General features: G+C 33.3%; 2 protein-coding genes across 3 annotated transcripts; one reads left to right on the plus strand and one right to left on the minus strand.

Annotated features, from left to right (window-relative positions):
* Positions 1-4: 4 nt before the first annotated feature.
* On the minus strand, positions 5-3931 carry LOC128191804 (uncharacterized oxidoreductase TM_0325-like). The gene is made up of 9 exons (XM_052864107.1): positions 3857-3931; positions 3433-3572; positions 3242-3334; positions 1301-1439; positions 953-993; positions 786-855; positions 479-515; positions 316-388; positions 5-200 (listed from the first exon to the last, which is right to left on the minus strand). Exons 1-9 carry the CDS (start codon positions 3891-3893, stop codon positions 24-26), a joined length of 807 nt encoding a protein of 268 aa, XP_052720067.1. The 5' UTR covers positions 3894-3931; the 3' UTR covers positions 5-23.
* Positions 3932-7398: 3467 nt separating this feature from the next.
* Positions 7399-18326, plus strand: LOC128191801 (uncharacterized). 2 transcript variants are annotated; one of them, XM_052864102.1, is made up of 9 exons: positions 7399-7503; positions 8452-8686; positions 9082-9159; positions 9870-10052; positions 12178-12488; positions 15253-15420; positions 16673-16814; positions 17217-17294; positions 18098-18326. In XM_052864102.1, exons 1-9 carry the CDS (start codon positions 7411-7413, stop codon positions 18247-18249), a joined length of 1440 nt encoding a protein of 479 aa, XP_052720062.1. In that variant the 5' UTR covers positions 7399-7410; the 3' UTR covers positions 18250-18326. The 2 variants fall into 2 exon arrangements, with proteins under 2 accessions (XP_052720062.1, XP_052720064.1); XM_052864104.1 differs by lacking the exon at positions 7399-7503 and adding an exon at positions 7737-7884.
* Positions 18327-18356: the final 30 nt, after the last annotated feature.

Here is an 18356-nt window from a genome sequence, read left to right on the forward strand (position 1 = left end):
TATAGACAAGTAACCCATTTTCTTTATTTCACACTGGTTGCCACAGCGGATGACACGCAATGGCGCCCCCCATCTACAAATAAGATCTGTCCCGTGATAAATGATGCGTCATCTGACGCTAAAAACGCTACAGCTTGAGCAATGTCCGCCGGAAGTCCAACTCGACCAATCGGGTGCTTTGATTTCTGGATCTCTAAAAACTGAAGAAATTTTGCAAGCATTATCTCTATTTCCCTCTCGTTTCAGTTACATGTATTTATAAAAACTGGCCATGGTAGAGATTCCTTCAATTTAAAATCAATTTTAATACATTACCTGTTGGTATTTTCCTTCGTCCTGATACGCGGAGTGATCTCGTCTGGCTATTTTACTTACGACCGTACCAGGACTATAGAAAAACAATTGATTTGTATACACAATAAACTTGTTAATTGAAAAAAATATCGATATAATCTTTATATTATTCATCTTCACTTACTTCACTGCATTCACTCGGACACCAAATGGAGCCAGTTCTGTAAAAGATTGTATAGACATGTGGATTTAAAGTAAAATTTTCAGGTTAATAAGCAGCATTTGTATTATGACTAACATGCACAAAAGTTTCGAGTATCCTACATGTATGTTTGTATATGTTATCATACACTGCCTGTATTCTTAAAGTCAAATATGGGTATGTTTGTTCAAATTTTTCGGGCTTTACAAGATTTGATCACGTGGCCAACCAATTTCATATCACGGTGAACATTTGAACTTGCTGTTGATTTATTAAATGAATGACATACCTAAAGATAGGCACTGTGTAAACATATCAAGGGCTGCTTTACTCATACAATACACGGCTACCTCCGCCATCTGTAAATAATTCATGAGTTTAAAACAATGGATTGGATATAATACACTTTTTAAAAAGTCTGTATCATTTAGATTTAGATATTATATAAAAACCTACCGGCTTTGGGCCACAGATACTAGATATATTTACAATGTTGCCTAAAATTAAAAAAAAAAAGGTCCATAACATACATTACAAAAAGCAACGAAATCTTAGATATGTTAAAAAACAAAATAGATTCTCAATCAGAAAAAGATGTTAAAAAATAAAAAATGTTTTTCCTTTTCTAGATAAAAATTTAAATCAATTATACAATGATAATTCTTCGGCGTAAAATATAAACAACGTTTAACATCTACAAACAATTTCAACCAATATTTTGTACAGATATGTTCATTGATTTACGCATCCTGAAAATTGAACCCTTACAAATATTAATGAAACCACATCACTGTTTTTAGATACCTTTTGACTCCTTCAGATATGGAACGGCGTCCTTAGACAGAAAAAAGTGACTCTTTGTGTTGGTGTTCATCATTGAGTCATATTGTTCTTCTGTGGTTTCAGTGGTTTTAGCATAGTACATTGTTCCAGCATTATTCACCTAGGTAAAATAAGCAATATTTTGGGGGACGGTGTTCGGTTTTTTTGCATCCATTTAAGGTAATGGTCCATACCCCACTAGATAAATAAAATGCGTACAGAATTTTTTCATATTTTTCAAACATGTATCTGAGGATATGTTCTCATCAAATTTTACCCTGTTGGGTGGTCCATCGGTATTATAAAAGCTAGGGTCATTGCTAAAAATAGAACCGATTGCGGAAAATTGCGCTTTTTCATACATAAAGAATATAAGCATAAGCCTGAAATCAGAATTTCACAAAATAATTTTTTGACTTATATCCTATGTAAAAAAAAGGAATTATTATTTCAAAACAAATTTTTTTATGTTACACTTGCTTATTTATCAAAAATAGATAAATCTTCATACAAATGAGATAAAATGAAATAAATTTTCAAAGAGAATTTAAGCTCTTATAATTTTATTTACGTACAGAATTCTCTAAAATTTTGATATTATTTACACATTAACGCCCTTAATCAATTGGACATAAAATTACCCAAAGGATCGGCCTTTTCAGGATCACAATGGGCGTATTTTGGGTAAAAATCATTAAAATATATATTTTGAAAAAAGATCCGTAAAAATTAAATTGTGCATAGGTTTATTATTTCATCACTCTAAAAAATATGTTTAGATTATTGTTAAATAGAAAAGATGATCTAAACAAACTGTTGATCAATTTGTATTATCTAATCCGCAAAAGATTGTATCTTTGGATATCGGTAAGTATTATGGATCGAGATCGGTATTTAGAAATTGCAGTCCCACGCGTGGATAATGCTAACTACCTGATATATGCCTGTAAGACAAAACCTCTATTCAACCTTTTTTTACTGGTTTTAAAGACTGTTCTTAAAATGAAATAACTTTTCTTAAGCGCATGATTTTAATTCTAAAAACATTTTTTGTGGAAAATATATCTATGCTCGTTGCTAAGCGAATATAGGATATAGATGAAATAAGTCAAATTATTTCCCCTTGTGTCTTTATCTCCCTTATGCACTGGAATATAGATCTCGGTCAGGATGTTTATGCACTTTCAGGGATTAACGTTCAAAGAATTGGATTAAGTTCAACCTTGTTATGAATTGATGTTTATGCAGGACAAAAGTAAGCGGTCTGTATTTTTAAAACGAGTACTCAATCGACACAACCCAGTCAATTTTTCATTTCGCTGAGTAATAGGCTATAATTGATTGCAGTTTTCAGGATTTTTAATAGATTTGTTTTGAATTAATTTCTAGGTCAGCTTGATATTTTTGTTTTGAAACACATGTACACCTTTTAGCGTTAGGTCTCGATTAGATCGGGCACGGAAAAGACGTAATAACGCGTGAATTACGTCAGACGTTGTTTTGTGACGTATGGATCATTACCTTAAGCAAAATTAAGCCGTGGATATTTTTTTTTCGAACTATTTTATAAAACACAGTAGTTTATCGAGTTACGATATATTCGCTGAAAAACGTTATTACCTACATGTATTCTTCCAACCCATCCCCGAACGTTAAATTTCAATTTTTAGTTTCATTCAATTGTACTTACCTACCTCATTATCATATAACAATTTCATTCATATGGTTATAAGTTGAGTTGGTTGCTGTGTGGTATATATCGCGAGGTTAAAGTATGATATCACAGTTTGACAACAATTGTTTTTATCCAATATAATATATTTAAAAAATCTTTAAAGTATTAACAATTAAAAACATTCCTTGTATCCATTTATTATTAAAGGGTAATGTTTTCAGAATTTTTTTTCAAATTAAAAAACATACCAATACATCTAATCGTTTGAATTTTTCTATGGTATTCAACAACAGTTTCTTTCTAAACTCTGCAGATGTTAGATCCCCATCTTGAATTAATATCTGGAAGGAAAATGATAAAAACATCATTATCATTGTTCATATTCTATTATATATACATTGTATTTGAACATGATGATCTATGTTGAGTACACTCGTACCTGCTCCTCCTTCGCGCCCTGTTGCTGACATAGAGTGGACACACGCGACAGTTCCTCTCTATTTCGTCCACTAAGTGAAAGCTGGGCACCCAAGGATGCAAAATGGAGAGCTATACCCTCCCCGATTCCAGCACTAGCGCCTATAAATAAATAGTTGAAACACTAATTTCACACACACATTTACATCTTTCAGGCCAAGATTAACTATTTAATCTCTATTCTAGAGCCTTTTTAAAAAGCTACACTGTCGTGAACTTTGATCCGCCCCCTATTACACAATACAAACTGTTCATACACGACCTAACATAGTACATGAATGCAAAGTAAGTTTAAAAACTTCGTCTACAAAAGGAGGGTTAGAGCTACAATGCACTTTCATCTGAAATGTCTATAAAGCAGACAAAAAATACGGCTTTACGCTTACCCGTGATCAGAACTACTTTCTGTTCGAAGTTCGGCATGTCTGTTATATTTATCAAAGGGAAATCACTCTCATTCTTTTCGCCTCTTAAGGTGGCTCTATACACCACTTTTTGATGACGCAGTACGCAAAAAAGTAAATCTGGAAACATGCATTTCCGGTACTGGCTGATTTAAACTGAGGTGAATTGTATGGGAACCGCTATTTTGAAAAATTTGTTTAATGGATAGATTTAATTTGATAATTGGAAAATTCATTACTTACAAGTAATGTGGTATGTGACACCTTCACGTTGTGTAGTATTATTTATCGAAATAAACAATAAAATCAAGTATATATTTTTAAAATGTTTCTTTAGCCTCATCGATATGTTACACCGTAGCGCAGTGGTTTAGTGGGTTCACTACCTCATCGATATGTTACACCGTAGCGCAGTGGTTTAGTGGGTTCACTAGAAACCAGTAGGTCATGAGTTCGATTCCCGTTGAGAACAATAAATTTTTTAACTTTCCAAAAATTTCTAAAACGTATTTTTTGGTTGAATACCGTGAAAGAAAATTCTAAACAGGTGAAAATATTTCAATTATAATATACTTTAATGCACATTAATATCGACCCCTAACGGGGGATGAGAGGGTTGCTTTGAATTTCTCTCAGGTTGGGATACATAAATCCTATTAGCCTAGTCAATGTTCCCCTTTTATTTATTTAACTTAGTTTTGCATTAAAGCGAATTTATTCACTTATACAGGGCAAAGTCTATAATGAAATATGTATGTATTTATCATTCCAACATTATATTTAGGAAATTTTCTTCAACTCAGAAATGAAAAGTCCCCAAGGTTTTTGGGCCTTGGGACTTAGGAACGATAACCCTTACATGAGGAACTTTCATACCAAATAAAATTAAAAAAATTGTGTTTATTTGCAATGGTTTTCATTCAATTTTTTATGTCACATTTATTAAAATACATTTTCTTATAACATCAAGCAACTTTTTCAGATGATTTGTCAACAGAGTAAGAAAATATGAAAAATTATGTTTTGGGGAAATACTAAAAAAAATTGCAATAATAACATTTTTGAATGTTAAGAAGTGTTATATTTTTTTTTATGTGTCCGAAGGAATTATCCATCATATGACAAAATAATTTCTCTCAATTTGTTGATAGCTGTCTTTTAAAAAAATATTTTACAAAAACACGAAATAACATTAAAAAATTCTTTAAAATTACCTATAGTATCCCTATCGTCATTTTAATATTTGATAAGTATATGTTTTGTGGTCTGCTATTGAAAATTGGAATAAACTGTGGGTGTATAGAGCCACCTTAAACAGTGTTTATCTTTTTTCAGAGTAACTTTTTCTTTCATCCATTCACTAAATATAAGCAGTTGCACTACACTGGGTAAATGTCATGTTCAAATGGCTGAATTTTTACTCTTGTTGACTGTAGTAATGTTACAGACGTATGCTGGTTTTTTTTATCCTTTTTCAAATGGGTCAGCGGTAAATTCCCCCTTCATTTTACGTTGTAAAATACATAAACAATTTTTAATAATAATATAAAATATTTACATTTTTCAGTGTCGTTCCTTGTGATAGCACTACGTTTCAATTTTGTACTATACAGTCTAATAACTTCAAATGACGTGTAATTGGGGAGCCAGCGGGGTTTGCTTATTTAATCGTAAGCACAATGGCATACAATTATATAAATATAAGTAATAAGAAATCATTCTTTGAATATTATGAGGTGATACATGTAACTTCAGTCGGGGCGTGATCAAATCTATGATAAATCTCTTCGGGCCTTATTGGATTTGTTCACGCTCTGACCAAAATTATCGCCTCATAATAATCAAACAATGATTCCATATTCATTAAATAATTTACATGAATCAATTGTGAATAGTTTTAAAATCAAGTTCTATGTTTTTTTAATGTATATCCCATAAATGTTAAATCTAAACAAACAGACTTGACTTGCGTGGATCCAAAACATTTTCAAGGGGGGGGGGGGGGGAGGGTCCGACGGTTATTTGAGTTGCCGGGGGAAGGGTCCAAAGCATATCTTGGTAATTTAATAGAATAGGAATAAGCAATCATTCTTTGAGTATTGTGAGGTGATAACTTCGGTCGGGGCGTGATCAAATCTATGATAAAGCTCTTCGGGCTTTATTGGATTTGATCGCGCCACGACCGAAATCATCACCTCATAATATTTAAAGAATGATTCCTTATAACTTAGCCTATATTTATACCATTGCCATTGTTCGATTAAATGTTTAGATATAAATAACCAAACCCCGCTGGTTCCTTAATTATACGTCATTTAAAGTTATGAGTTTTATAGTACAAAATCGATACGTAGTGTTATCACAGGCAAAGACACTGGAAAATAATTTAATTCTGTTTGTAACGCGCTTTCTGATTGGCAAAAAAATTATTTTATATATATATCGTATAAAGAATGTTGCCTACGTCATATTAAGACCAACGTCAAAAACGTATCGATACGCCTGACGTTACGTTTGAATTTTGTACATTTTACGTCATTTCAAAGGTCAAATGACCGTTTTTATCTACAGTGAAGAGTAAAAAAATTAAATGATAAGCAATGAGTTCAATATTTATTAGTTTAATACGATATAAAATAAATATTGAATTCATTCCTTAATTGTTAATATTTAAACTAAAAGAAATTTTAACTGCAGTCTACATGCGCGCATGTTTACTGAAGTGTAGTATGAAAGGCGAGGGAATAATTAAAATAGAATGAAGTATTTCCGGTTCTATAATTAAAAAACACTTTAATAACATTATTTTTCAGAATAGATTGATCTACTTGAAGTTTTTTGTTTAAATGTTATTTGATATCGTATTTGACAGTGAGGTTACTTGTAAACATAATTTTACAATATAACTGTAGAGATGTCGTGTCAGTGGGTTGAATTTAATTTAGTGGTTTCGACCCAATTATTTGTTCGCCTGTAGTTGTTTTGCTGTGTAGATAGCCGTAAATCATTATGTGTCCTCATTTATTCTTCCATTGCTCAATTTGCTATTAACTAAAAATTCTTGAACTACATATTTTAAAGCATACTAAATGTTTCTCGTGGCATCTTTATAATAATCTTTATAAAATTACTGCTGTAACATCCAAAGGACCTCATCGTATATATATTACCGTGTCCTTGCCGGAGGGGCTGGTATAGTGCAGCTCCCATATATAGAGCTGCTGTACAGGTAAATACAGGTGTAATTAATAACGCTGAAAAACGCCCACGCCCGCTGGATCTCAAAGAATGTGCGTGAGTTTTGTTGGTTTTTTCATTCAAATTTGATGATTTTAAATAATATTATTCGATATATGAAGAAAAGATTTGTGAATTCTGTTTACGTTGTTGTGTAATTCATTTTAACAATTTAAATTTCTAAAGAATGAGGAAGCAGTGTAAGATCAGTATGTTGATGCGAGGTCTAAAACAGATTTTTTGATTGTGACTCTTTAATATTCTGATGCTGCTGAATTCCTTGTTAGATGACGTAGAGCATGGGACAAAAGCGGGTTGCCCCCGAAGACCTGGAAATACCCCCATGGCTGTGGGATCCCGATTTCCTTGAATCGGGGAAGAAGAGACGAAAGGTAAGGAATTGATCTTTTTTGTTATTTAACTTTGTGCGTAAATTTGTAAAGAATCTTGTTCAATACATATAGAATTACCGTGTTTGAGTGGCCAGAGAGAGAGAGAGAGAGAGAGAGAGAGAGAGAGAGAGAGAGAGAGAGAGATTTTACCCATCCTCGTATTCTCTCAAATATTTGAATGGTTTTATTGTTAATGACACATAACACAATATCTAAGACTTCCGTAATGTACTTCCGTCATATCTAAGTGGTTAACTTGGTGTTTATGCTTTGGGTGATACATTGTGTATATGTCTATGTATGGCGAAAACATATATAAAATTGTAAATGCATTCTAGTGGTTTCCGAGTACAAGTACGACAAACAGGAATTCCAAATCAGGTAGGACACTTTCCATTGGAAACACTGTCCTCTCTCCCATGTTAATTGCTTTAGTTTTTCCTGAGCTTTGTTGACGATGTTTTTTGGTGAGACAGTGGAGTAACGAAAAAAAGTACTCTTTCAGACCCGTTTTATTTTTAATTATTTTTAAAGAGTTTTCCGATCATAGAATGATAATAAATCATAAATATGGATATTACCACAAGGCAAATCTCTGTCACTACGTCATACGTTGCTTGTACATATATTTCTCCTCACAAACATTATGCCCTTTCTAGGGTTAGACTTCCTTATTCGTTCCTTTGAGTTGTTTAAAAGTTTATGATACGTGTTTGTTTTCTATATGTAGCTTTAGTAATTTATTCTATAGGAGACTTGCTATTTGCATTCAATTTCAAGAATAAATCTTTACATTAAAATAACAACGATTGATAGACTATCAAAACACTACAGCGAGCACCATCTTGCCTTTAAAACTGCTAGCATTGTCGTGCCTTTAAAATTCGAAAAGAAGAGCTAAATATAAGTATTTATGACCTTATTATAAAATTTGTAGCATCTTTTCAGAGAGACGATCAACCATTCACTGATGAGGTGATCCGCTGTCATAATGACTACAGACAGAAACATGGAGCACAACCGCTAAGACATTCACCCGAGTTGTCCACGCAGGCGCAGAGATGGGCGGAAGTGTTGGCTCAAACGAACACGTTCAAGCACAGCAGTGCCTCCATCCGGGGAGAGAGTCTCGGAGAAAACATCGCAATGAAATGGTCTTCTCTTCCCCAAGATACATACTCGGGTAACTTAACATCATGAAGTGTATATATATGTGTTACGTCACTATAGAATTAAGACAACATATTGGTCACTGTATCTCTCCTCTTTTGTCAATTTCAATTTAAAAGATAAGATTCTTCATTTTACTAAATTATTGTGTTTCAATCATCTTAAAATCATCGTAAAAGAACCAAATTCATTCAACTTTTGCGACTACACGGAATCTTTTGTTGCAATGAATAGAACTTTAGGAGAGGATTAAGATAAAACGGACAATTGGTTAGATAAAAGTTCTAAAATTAATTTCTTTTCACATGGTTACTAATGAGAGAGAGAGAGAGAGAGAGAGAGAGAGAGGTGTTCCATAACATTTGCTGTTACATATTCATAAATGTAACTTTTTTTAAAAAATTGTAGGTCAAGAGGTCACTGACCAGTGGTACAGTGAAATAAAGTTGTACAGGTTTGGCGGAGAACCCCGGAATCTGTCCGCAGGTAAACAACAGAAATAAACAACAACACTATTATAAATGGTGCTAGTTTTATAATACAAAACAACAACAACAAAAAGAACAAAAAGAACCCGATAAATAACAATTTTAGACGCCTTATGATCTTTTTTTAGTGAAAAGGTATTAAAGCATTGCAAAGGATACAAATTGCGTCAGCATTAATGTAATGAAATTTAAGTTTTGAAGCCATAAAATCGTTCTAAATCGTTTGCCAAAATCATTGTTTTAATCTAATGCAACGCATACAAGTATTGAATAAAAATCTAAATTGCTAGTATATTGGAGTTGTGGTCAAAATCCGTTCCTATGTTATGCGGAAATCAGGCGTTAACGTAATACCATGCCGTTTTTAGTGTTTTGTGCCTTTTGCATACTTGTAATCTTACTTTGTTGCTGATTGGGCTTTACTGACTTGATCTTTGGTTGAGGTCTAGCATATGGCATTGTTGACATTCATCTCGTTCATTTCTGTATCAATAAAATCTATAACATGACAACTTGGGATGCCTACAAAGACTTCAGTGTATTACTCAATATACATATACAATGTACAAGTGTAACACTACCGCATCAAAATTTTTACGGTTATTTTACATGCACCTATGCTGGCAATTCAACAATTTTTTTTAATCTACATTTTTTTTTTTCAAAACATTTTGACATCTTGTTAAATTATATTTTTATTGTTTCAAGGACATTTCACACAAGTTGTCTGGAAAGGAAGTCGGGAAATCGGAGTAGGAAAAGCGCGATCCAAGGATGGGAAAATCTTGGTGGTGGCCAATTACCGGCCGGCTGGTAACGTGATTGGTAGATTCTCAGAAAATGTCCCTGCGCCCTCTGATCGGGGGATTCCACGCCGACTGGCGGGTAGTGGTGAGTTGAAGAACGGGAATTATGAAATGATAATACTTTCCTGGTGATTTGTCAATGCAAATGGTGAAAATCGATTGAAGAGTGAACAGGTGTGCATATTTCACGGAACAAGTTAGATACAAATAGATGTTACCTGTTTTGAAAAGTTTGCAATCGATATGCCGCTTATCTAAATTGGTGTTGGTGAATTCATTTTTGTTTGCCAAAGTAGATTTATAAGGCACTTTTAATTTAAAAAAAAAAATCAAGGAAAGATTTTATTACTAAGAAATGAAATGAACTTGCGTATGCTCAGATCAAACTAGAACATTCAATGACTTTTTCGCTAACTAATGCGGTCTAAACTATTTAGACCAATGTTGATAAATATTGAATAATGGATTAAGTATTGGACGTTATCTGTGGCGACGTCCGGAGCGACTGGACTCTTGTTTATTTTGCAAAGGGCGAGGCGAGGTTCAACAATTAGATGGATCTTGATGAAATTGGGACATTTTGGATATACCTATCAATAAAAGATGTAAAAGTTTAAATTTTAGAATACGTTACTTTTATGTTGTAAATTTTGACGGGTATATAAGAGATTTAAACCTGAATGTCATTTTTGAGGATCAGCATGATACACTCTGCTGATTCAGAAGAATACAAATATGAATAAATTTATGAATATAATTGATATTTCTTGAGAGAGAGAGAGTACATTAAGATACATATATATAGTTCAAATTTAATGTACGCGTGACAAATAGACTGTGCAATGAAAGATGATAAAAAGATCTATAAATTGTTCAGTTTTAGGAACCCAGCACATCTGTATGGTATGCCGATAAATCCATAAACTGTATTGTTTGCTTTCGTCCCAATCATTAAAGCTCTTCTGAGGTCGGACGACTTTTTACTCTACCCGTCCATAATGTTCACGCTCTTCTCTCTTGACCCATTTTGATATCATAAAATATTTGCGTGGGATACCAGGGCGTTGTCTACCCGCCGGCCATTTAAACTCTATCCCTTTCTCTATCTTTCTGGGATCGATTTATTCGGTATTGCGGCCGAGATCACGGAACAATACAAAATCGTAAAAACAAAGGTACGTGATGTAAAGTAAATCTGACTCAGTACGTGTGTTCCTTTACATATAAAAGTTTAATTTCAAAATTTCTTTTTCTATTTAAATCGGTTTTCGATTCATTTTAAATATCATTGAATTTTGAAATTTAAAAAAAATAGATTTTGATTCACTTTTATGTTTTTTGCTGAAAAAACTTTGTAAACGATTTGAACTGATCATGAAATTTTGGAATATACAAAAGATAAAAATATAATCTTTAAAATGCACTGTAATTGATTGAAATATTTTATTAAATCATTGAACATCTTCTTCATCGATAAGTGACGTATTATGACTGACAATTATTTCAAGCATACAAGTTTAAAAATTTCTTTGTAACACGTTTGATTAAAATCTAGACATGTTTAATTTTCGTTATGAGAATATGGTTGTATTAGTACGTGTTGATAGGTGACTTGTAGAGGTCAGATAACAGTCCGTCAACAACGTCCTAAACAAGGATATTTTATATACCTCTCTCTCTCTCTCTCTCTCTCTCTCTCTCTCTCTCTCTCTCTCTCTGTATAAGTTTATCCTGTATAAAATGGTATCTTTTAGAAATTCCACAGTCTTTAAATCGGTTGTAAAGACGCATATTTGTATAAGTTCGTGTTATAGCAATACGTAGGAGGACTTTTAAGACATTGTAAAGCTGGGTAATAATGTTTTTAAATTTGTTATCATCATAAACTGACAATGGCATCCGGTATGTGACGTAGGCCGGGGGTTGATTTCGTTTTCACTTTATGTGCTGATACAAAGTAACCGATATACACATTACGTTCAGTTTTACAAGAAAAAATAACTATTGTTGCAATGTTCATTGCACAAAGGGAACACAGAAAAATAGATACATTGTAATTACTCTGCCAAGTATTAAAATCCCAAAGCATACAAACACTTCCATGCAAAAATCATTAAATGGACGATTTCACTTGCTTACTATGGTATATGTATTTTTAAGTGTTCACAATAAGCTCCATAAAAATGCATTCCTATATGGCAATCTTTCAGGACCAAGCATTCAAAAGGAAAGAACGCCTCTAACGTTCAATTCACATACATCTGACATTCCAAGAAAAAAAATGGAGTCCAAGTCTACAAGGACGTTCACAGAAACCACCGGAAGTGGTGCCAACAAAGTTACGAAGACCGTTGTAGAGGAAACCATCATCAAAGCAGATGGGTCAAAGGTCACCAACCGGAAAGAAACGATAACTCGTGGTGAACAGGGCGGAGCTAGCGCCTCTGGACCAATGATGTTAGAGAGGGGGAGGGAGAAGGAAAAAGACGACAAAAAGGATAAGGGGAGTGGGGTGTTAGGGGTAGGTATCTGTTCCTGGATTTGTTAGGTGCACATTCCGGTGAACTCCTCACGTACTCAAGTATTTTAGAGCTAGACATGATTTGCAATCAATTTTTTTTCTTCAGTGTTATGTTTCAAAATGGTTTATTGGTACATTTTCAACGATTGTCAAAAACCTGAATGTTAGAATTCAAGTAACAAACAAGATACAGAATTAAGAAATCATTGTTATGTAAACAAAGCTCGAGTCTTACATTTGTTTACAAATAATGCAAAGTACAGAAATTTCCATATCTTTGACAAAATGACTTATGCCAAACACGATTCATTTTGTTCATGAATAATAATGTCAACAAAATAGCAACATTTGATTTAAACACATACCAGTACCACACATACAATGTATGTAAACAATAACAAGACTCGAGCTTTGTTTACAAAACAAAGAATTTCGAACTCTGTATATTGCATGTAACAGAATATTTGACTTTCAAACTTTGACAAATCATTGAAAATACCCATATTTATCAATTTAGATACTAAAAATGGAAAAATAAAAATTCAAATTTGAGCCCAAATCGTGTCCAAATCCCTTTAAGTAAGTTACAAATAGAAATTGTTAAATCCCGTCTTATTTCCAATATTCTCCGAAAATTTCAGTTTTTCTCAATGAAAGCAATTGCATTTTCTATCAAATTATAAAGAGAAAGGTACGTAGTATGTGTGAGAGAAACTTTTGATGGGTAGTGCAAATAGTAGACATTTGTCCTATATTTTTTTGTAATCTAAATTCAAAAAAATAAAACATGACAAATTAAATTTGTCATTTATAATTTTAAAATTTTAGATTAAAAATTAGTATAGGGCATATTTATTGTTTTATATTATTTTATTTATTTGTATAATGACATTTATTGTATATGCAGTATGATCAATATCAATAAGGTGTCCAAGTAGCGTACTTGGTCAATGCACTCGCTTCTCACCGCTGCGACCCGAGTTCTATCACCGTGATCGACAGTGGTTGTATGTGATAGGGTATGGCGGTCGCCCGCTTGGACACGTGGGTTCTCTCCGGGTACTCCGGCTTCTTCCCACACCAATGACCCCCTCGCGCTAACACCCGTGCCAACGAGAGACATTAACATAAGTTGTAGAACTTGTTTATCAATCGTTGTAAAATAAATAAAGTTCATTTTTTTTATCAATACACCAAAAAGCTAAATCAATTAAATTATTTTTTTCTTATCTTAGTACGTTTGATCCTGCAGTCGCCTTCTCTATTTCTTTTTTTAAGTGATATATATCTATGATAAAGAAGTCATTTTGCATATTTAAGAAATTAAATATATTACAATGGACAGTGCTGCTAAAAAAATAGGATCAACTAGAGTTATCGCTCTTATAATTCTGTATTTTACACTTTTAACTACAAGCTCCATGTCTTTGAGGGTTTCATCAGTTACATTATTAATTACAATGAGCATCACATAATGTAATGAAAAAATATGGAGAGAATTACCTTAAATGTCAAACATAGAATCTATTGCATATTCAACCTCTCAAATTTTGATCCTTCTACATAGATGAGAACTTTGAATGTGAATCTCAATTTAATTTTAGTTCAGATGGATATCAGGTTTATATTCGCATAAAATCGCTTGAAGAAAATTGTAAGAAATACAGAAAGAGTTGAGCACAGTACTGATATTAACTACATTGTAAATGTTTGAAGAGATCCATGATGTTAAAAAATCTTCAAAAGCCAGATGTTATTTGTTTGAACCTTATGAAGCAAAAAAAAAATTGGGCTAGCGAAGATGCTTATAAATAATATTACACCGATTTTTTATAACGTTCCCTATTTTATAACAATAGCAGTTCTCAAACAGACGAGCAACATGTTTCTGTTCGATTAAAAACCTAGTTGTAGCAACATATTGTCCGCAATGAAATGTATCGCTAATGAGCTTCAGACGTGATGTTTAACCTAAGTCTTCTCCATAAAGCAGGCCTTGCAGGGTTCCTGTTTTTGTTTAAGTATGTACATGAAAATATGTAAGTATTTCATTAGAAAGATAAAAGAGAAAGCACAGGCTTAACATGACATGATCTGGTTCGTTGGTTTAAGCATTAAACTGTGTTATTGTAAGTAATGAAGGTCCGTGTGTTGTCAGACATTGATTATTTTACGACCGATTTGTAACATATATACGAGGCCAGATGAACACCGCCTTCTTTCACTCTATAGACATGAGTCATTATCGAGGGGTTCAGTCAATTCCCTCCCGTTTGATGACAGATACAGCAACTGTTTAAAGTTTCCACATTCATCAGCGTCTTAAAGATTTCAGATATATCATCCCATCTCTTAGATCTTAGAGGAATAAAACAATCTATCAGAAACTGAAAGCTTCACACAGCAAGCATCCCTGGCTCCCCTTCTCCGTGAACCTTGAGATGGAGCTGACATACTTATATACTTATATAACACTATAAATAAATATACACTCGTCTCTTCGCTTTACTGTGATCGACCGCCCGATGTGTATTACACAGACAACTTGTTTTTATTGACAACACCGTGCTTAGCCTTGCACTTTAGTGAAAGCCCTCAATTCTTTTTCTTTTTTCTCACGAGATTACATTCTGATACCGTACAGCTCGTTTCATATCGATTTAGTGCTCAGACTCAAAATTGCGTCGTTTTTGAAAAGCAGCAAGATAACGTTTTAAAACTGAGAGTTACTAAGGATCTGATCATGGGTTGCTGTTGTTCACAGATTTTTAAGAGCAAGGATAAGAAGAGAGACTCGTCCAGTTCAAGTTCAGGGTCGTCTCAAGAGCGGTCCAAGAAACCGCAGTCCATCAAAGCATTTATCGACGAATGTGTCAAGGTCCACAATAAGTACAGGAAAAAGCATGGAGTCTCATCCCTCAGTCACGCCAAGGTAAGATCTAGTATTTGATCGGAACCGTTCTATCGAAAATTGTTTTACTGTAGCTATTAATTTTGATTTTTAAAGTTTGTTTCAGTTAATAAAAAATATATGAAGATAAAAAATGGAAGAAAAACGCCCTTGTCCCTCATCTATACAATATCAAAGGTTTTTGTCTCTAGTATATTCTTTACGTACATGGATTTAATTTGCATACAGTTTTTCAAAAAAAGTTTAAACCAGAAAATAAAATCCGTTAACAAGTTGTTTTTTTTAAAAATCAATATAAAGATATTAATTTAGAATAGAATTTCGTTCTATTTGCAAAATATTTTCAGTTTCAATTCTACAATAGAAGCAGCTTCGATATATAAAATAACTTTAAAGTAAAAAGTATTAAGTCGGTAGCGTGTTGTATAAAGATTCATGTATTATATCCATTATGTAAATTCCCCATAAAAGTGCAGCACTGTATGAGCAATAACTAGTGGGCGAAATTGCATCAAATTGAATTCCGTGTGCAAATATTTTTTCTAGAACGCAGTTCGCAATTCAAAATTTAAAATTCATATTTGGGGTCTGAAATTTTCAGGGGCATTTACTGGTGGTATACCACTGCCACCGTGAAAATTTTGTGAAGTGGTCATCTCTAGTTTTTGAGATTCGGGCTTATTTGCATTGAAAAGTGTACTGCGCTCTAGAACGCAGTTGTTCGGAATTCAAAATTTATAATTAATGTTTGGGGTCCGAAGTTTTTAGGGTCATCAAATAGTGGTATATCCATACCACTGTGAAAATTTGTTGATTTGGCTATCTCTAATTTTTGAGATGTGGTCCCCCGCTTATGGAACACAATTCGTTGTTATAGGGTTTGAAACATCGGGCTCCCACACATCATGGGCCGCTACATATGAATTCTAAGTTTTGAATTGTGAACTGCGTTCTAAAACGCAGTTCACTATTCAATTGCGAAAAGGCCAAAATTTCAAAAACTAGAGAAGACCACTTCAATAAATTTTCACAGTGGTAATGGTATACCACCAGTAAATGCCCCTAAAAAATTCGAACCCCAAATATGAATTTTTAATTTTGAATTGCGAACTGCGTTCTAGAACCAAACACTATTTCAATTGCGAACTGCGTTCTAAAAACCGACTTTATTTTCCCAAGACTTGACTCTAAAATCTAAAGCTGAGAATTATGAAATTCTGCAAGAAGCATGCATATAAATTTTGCAACCTATACTTATCTTTTGATTTTCCAGGATTTGAGTGCATTTGCTCAAAAGTGGGCGGAACACCTTGCAGCCTCAAATTCATTTCAACACAGCGACTGCATGCACAAAGGGGACCGACTGGGGGAGAACATCGCTTGTAAATGGTCCTCCTCAGGGGGAGATTACTCGGGTAAAATACATTACCACCAGTCTTATATCCCGTTTTCCAAATACTGTGGAATTATTAGTTCGTGGTGATTTGATTTTCCTTGAACTTGAAGGTCTTCCTTCCCAAAAACCATTTACATCCTCAAGGAAATATGAAATACAGCATTTAATCACAAAATAGAAGCAAGTTTACTTCACTGTCCTAATGAATCTAAATAAAGGGCAATTCCACGCAAAATAGCCCCACCAGTTTAATGATTTCCACAGTAAATTTAATCGAAAATATATATGTAACCCAATCAAATCTATAAATGATGTATCGCAAGGTCAGGTGGCACTCTGCTTATTTTAAGAATACCATTCAAATTTTATTAAACTTGTATGAGTTGTTAGATGTATATATGATGTGTGGATGTGTTTATAGGAAAGGAGGTATGCGACCAGTGGTACAGCGAGATCAGTAAACACGATTTTAAAATCGAACCAAGATCAACGGGGACAGGTAAGTCGTCAACATACTTAAGTCTAATTTAATTAAAAATAGGTCCCTTTATAGGCTTCAGTGAATTGATTCACATTGTGGATAAAGGATTTAATTTCATTGAGATTGTCCGAGTTCAGAAATCTGATATTACGATGATTCTGCGTATACCTTTTATAAACCAACCTTCACGGTCGATAAGTTTTAAACAGTATCATCAGAAGTAAGATTTCTCTATCAAAGAATCTTTAGCAACTAATTTTGTTCAGGAATAAAATAATGTAATTTTTCTTTATTCAGGGCATATAAATAGCTTTTCCCACAAAAATATGCGTTACAGAAGTTTATAACCGTTATATTTTTTATCATTGAAGTAATAAATCGCATTTCACATTAAAAAAACGGATCTCAAACTGGATTTATAATTTTTAAATCGCACTTTTTTTAGTTGTTTGACGAAAACTACAATTTACCAAAAATATTTCACGTATAAACTTATTCATAAATTGGTTTAAAATAAAATTATTAATTTCATTATTGTTATTTAAAATTACACGAATTGTAGAAAAATGTATGATATTAGTATATTTAAATGAAATTGGTTTTACTTTTTGAACAAAAGCAGCTAAACTATTGCAAACAGTATAGCATCGATTTGGACGAACGGGAGTAGATCAAACATATAAACACAATACATTTTGACATCATTGACTAAACGCGATATTATGCTGCATTCTCTCCGAACATGCATCAGCATTTTGATTCTTTGATTTAAGATTTTAGTGACACCAGAATTGATACTTGAACCAATTTGTTGTTTTAAGGTCATTTTACTCAAATGGTATGGAAAGGAAGTAAAGAAATTGGAGTGGGAAAGGCCAAAACCTCTGGGGGTAAGGTGATTGTGGTGGCGAGTTACCGACCCGCAGGGAACCTCGTGGGATCCTACAAGGAAAATGTCAACCCCCCAAAGTAGCTTTCATGTATATACAATGTCATATATTTTGTTATCGTTATATATAATACACTAATAAAATATGCAACATCCCTTTATTGATGTCGTTGATCTTTTTTCGATATTTT

The sequence above is a fragment of the Crassostrea angulata genome, chromosome 7, assembly GCF_025612915.1.
Source record: "Crassostrea angulata isolate pt1a10 chromosome 7, ASM2561291v2, whole genome shotgun sequence".
In the NCBI taxonomy this organism is placed as follows: domain Eukaryota; kingdom Metazoa; phylum Mollusca; class Bivalvia; order Ostreida; family Ostreidae; genus Magallana; species Magallana angulata.

What these genes read in the sequence shown, in the direction of transcription:
- LOC128191801 (XM_052864102.1), top strand. Translation starts at nt 7,411, where the DNA reads ATGGGACAAAAGCGGGTTGCCCCCGAAGACCTGGAAATACCCCCATGG. An exon ending in TCCCCAAGATACATACTCGG is followed by an intron (nt 8,687 to 9,081) that starts GTAACTTAACAT and finishes AAAAAATTGTAG; the next exon opens with GTCAAGAGGTCACTGACCAG. An exon ending in CTCAGGGGGAGATTACTCGG is followed by an intron (nt 16,815 to 17,216) that starts GTAAAATACATT and finishes ATGTGTTTATAG; the next exon opens with GAAAGGAGGTATGCGACCAG.
- LOC128191804 (XM_052864107.1), bottom strand. Translation starts at nt 3,893, where the DNA reads ATGCCGAACTTCGAACAGAAAGTAGTTCTGATCACGG. An exon ending in TACACAGTGCCTATCTTTAG is followed by an intron (nt 516 to 785) that starts GTATGTCATTCA and finishes AATCTTTTACAG; the next exon opens with AACTGGCTCCATTTGGTGTC. An exon ending in GTCCGAGTGAATGCAGTGAA is followed by an intron (nt 389 to 478) that starts GTAAGTGAAGAT and finishes GTTTTTCTATAG; the next exon opens with TCCTGGTACGGTCGTAAGTA.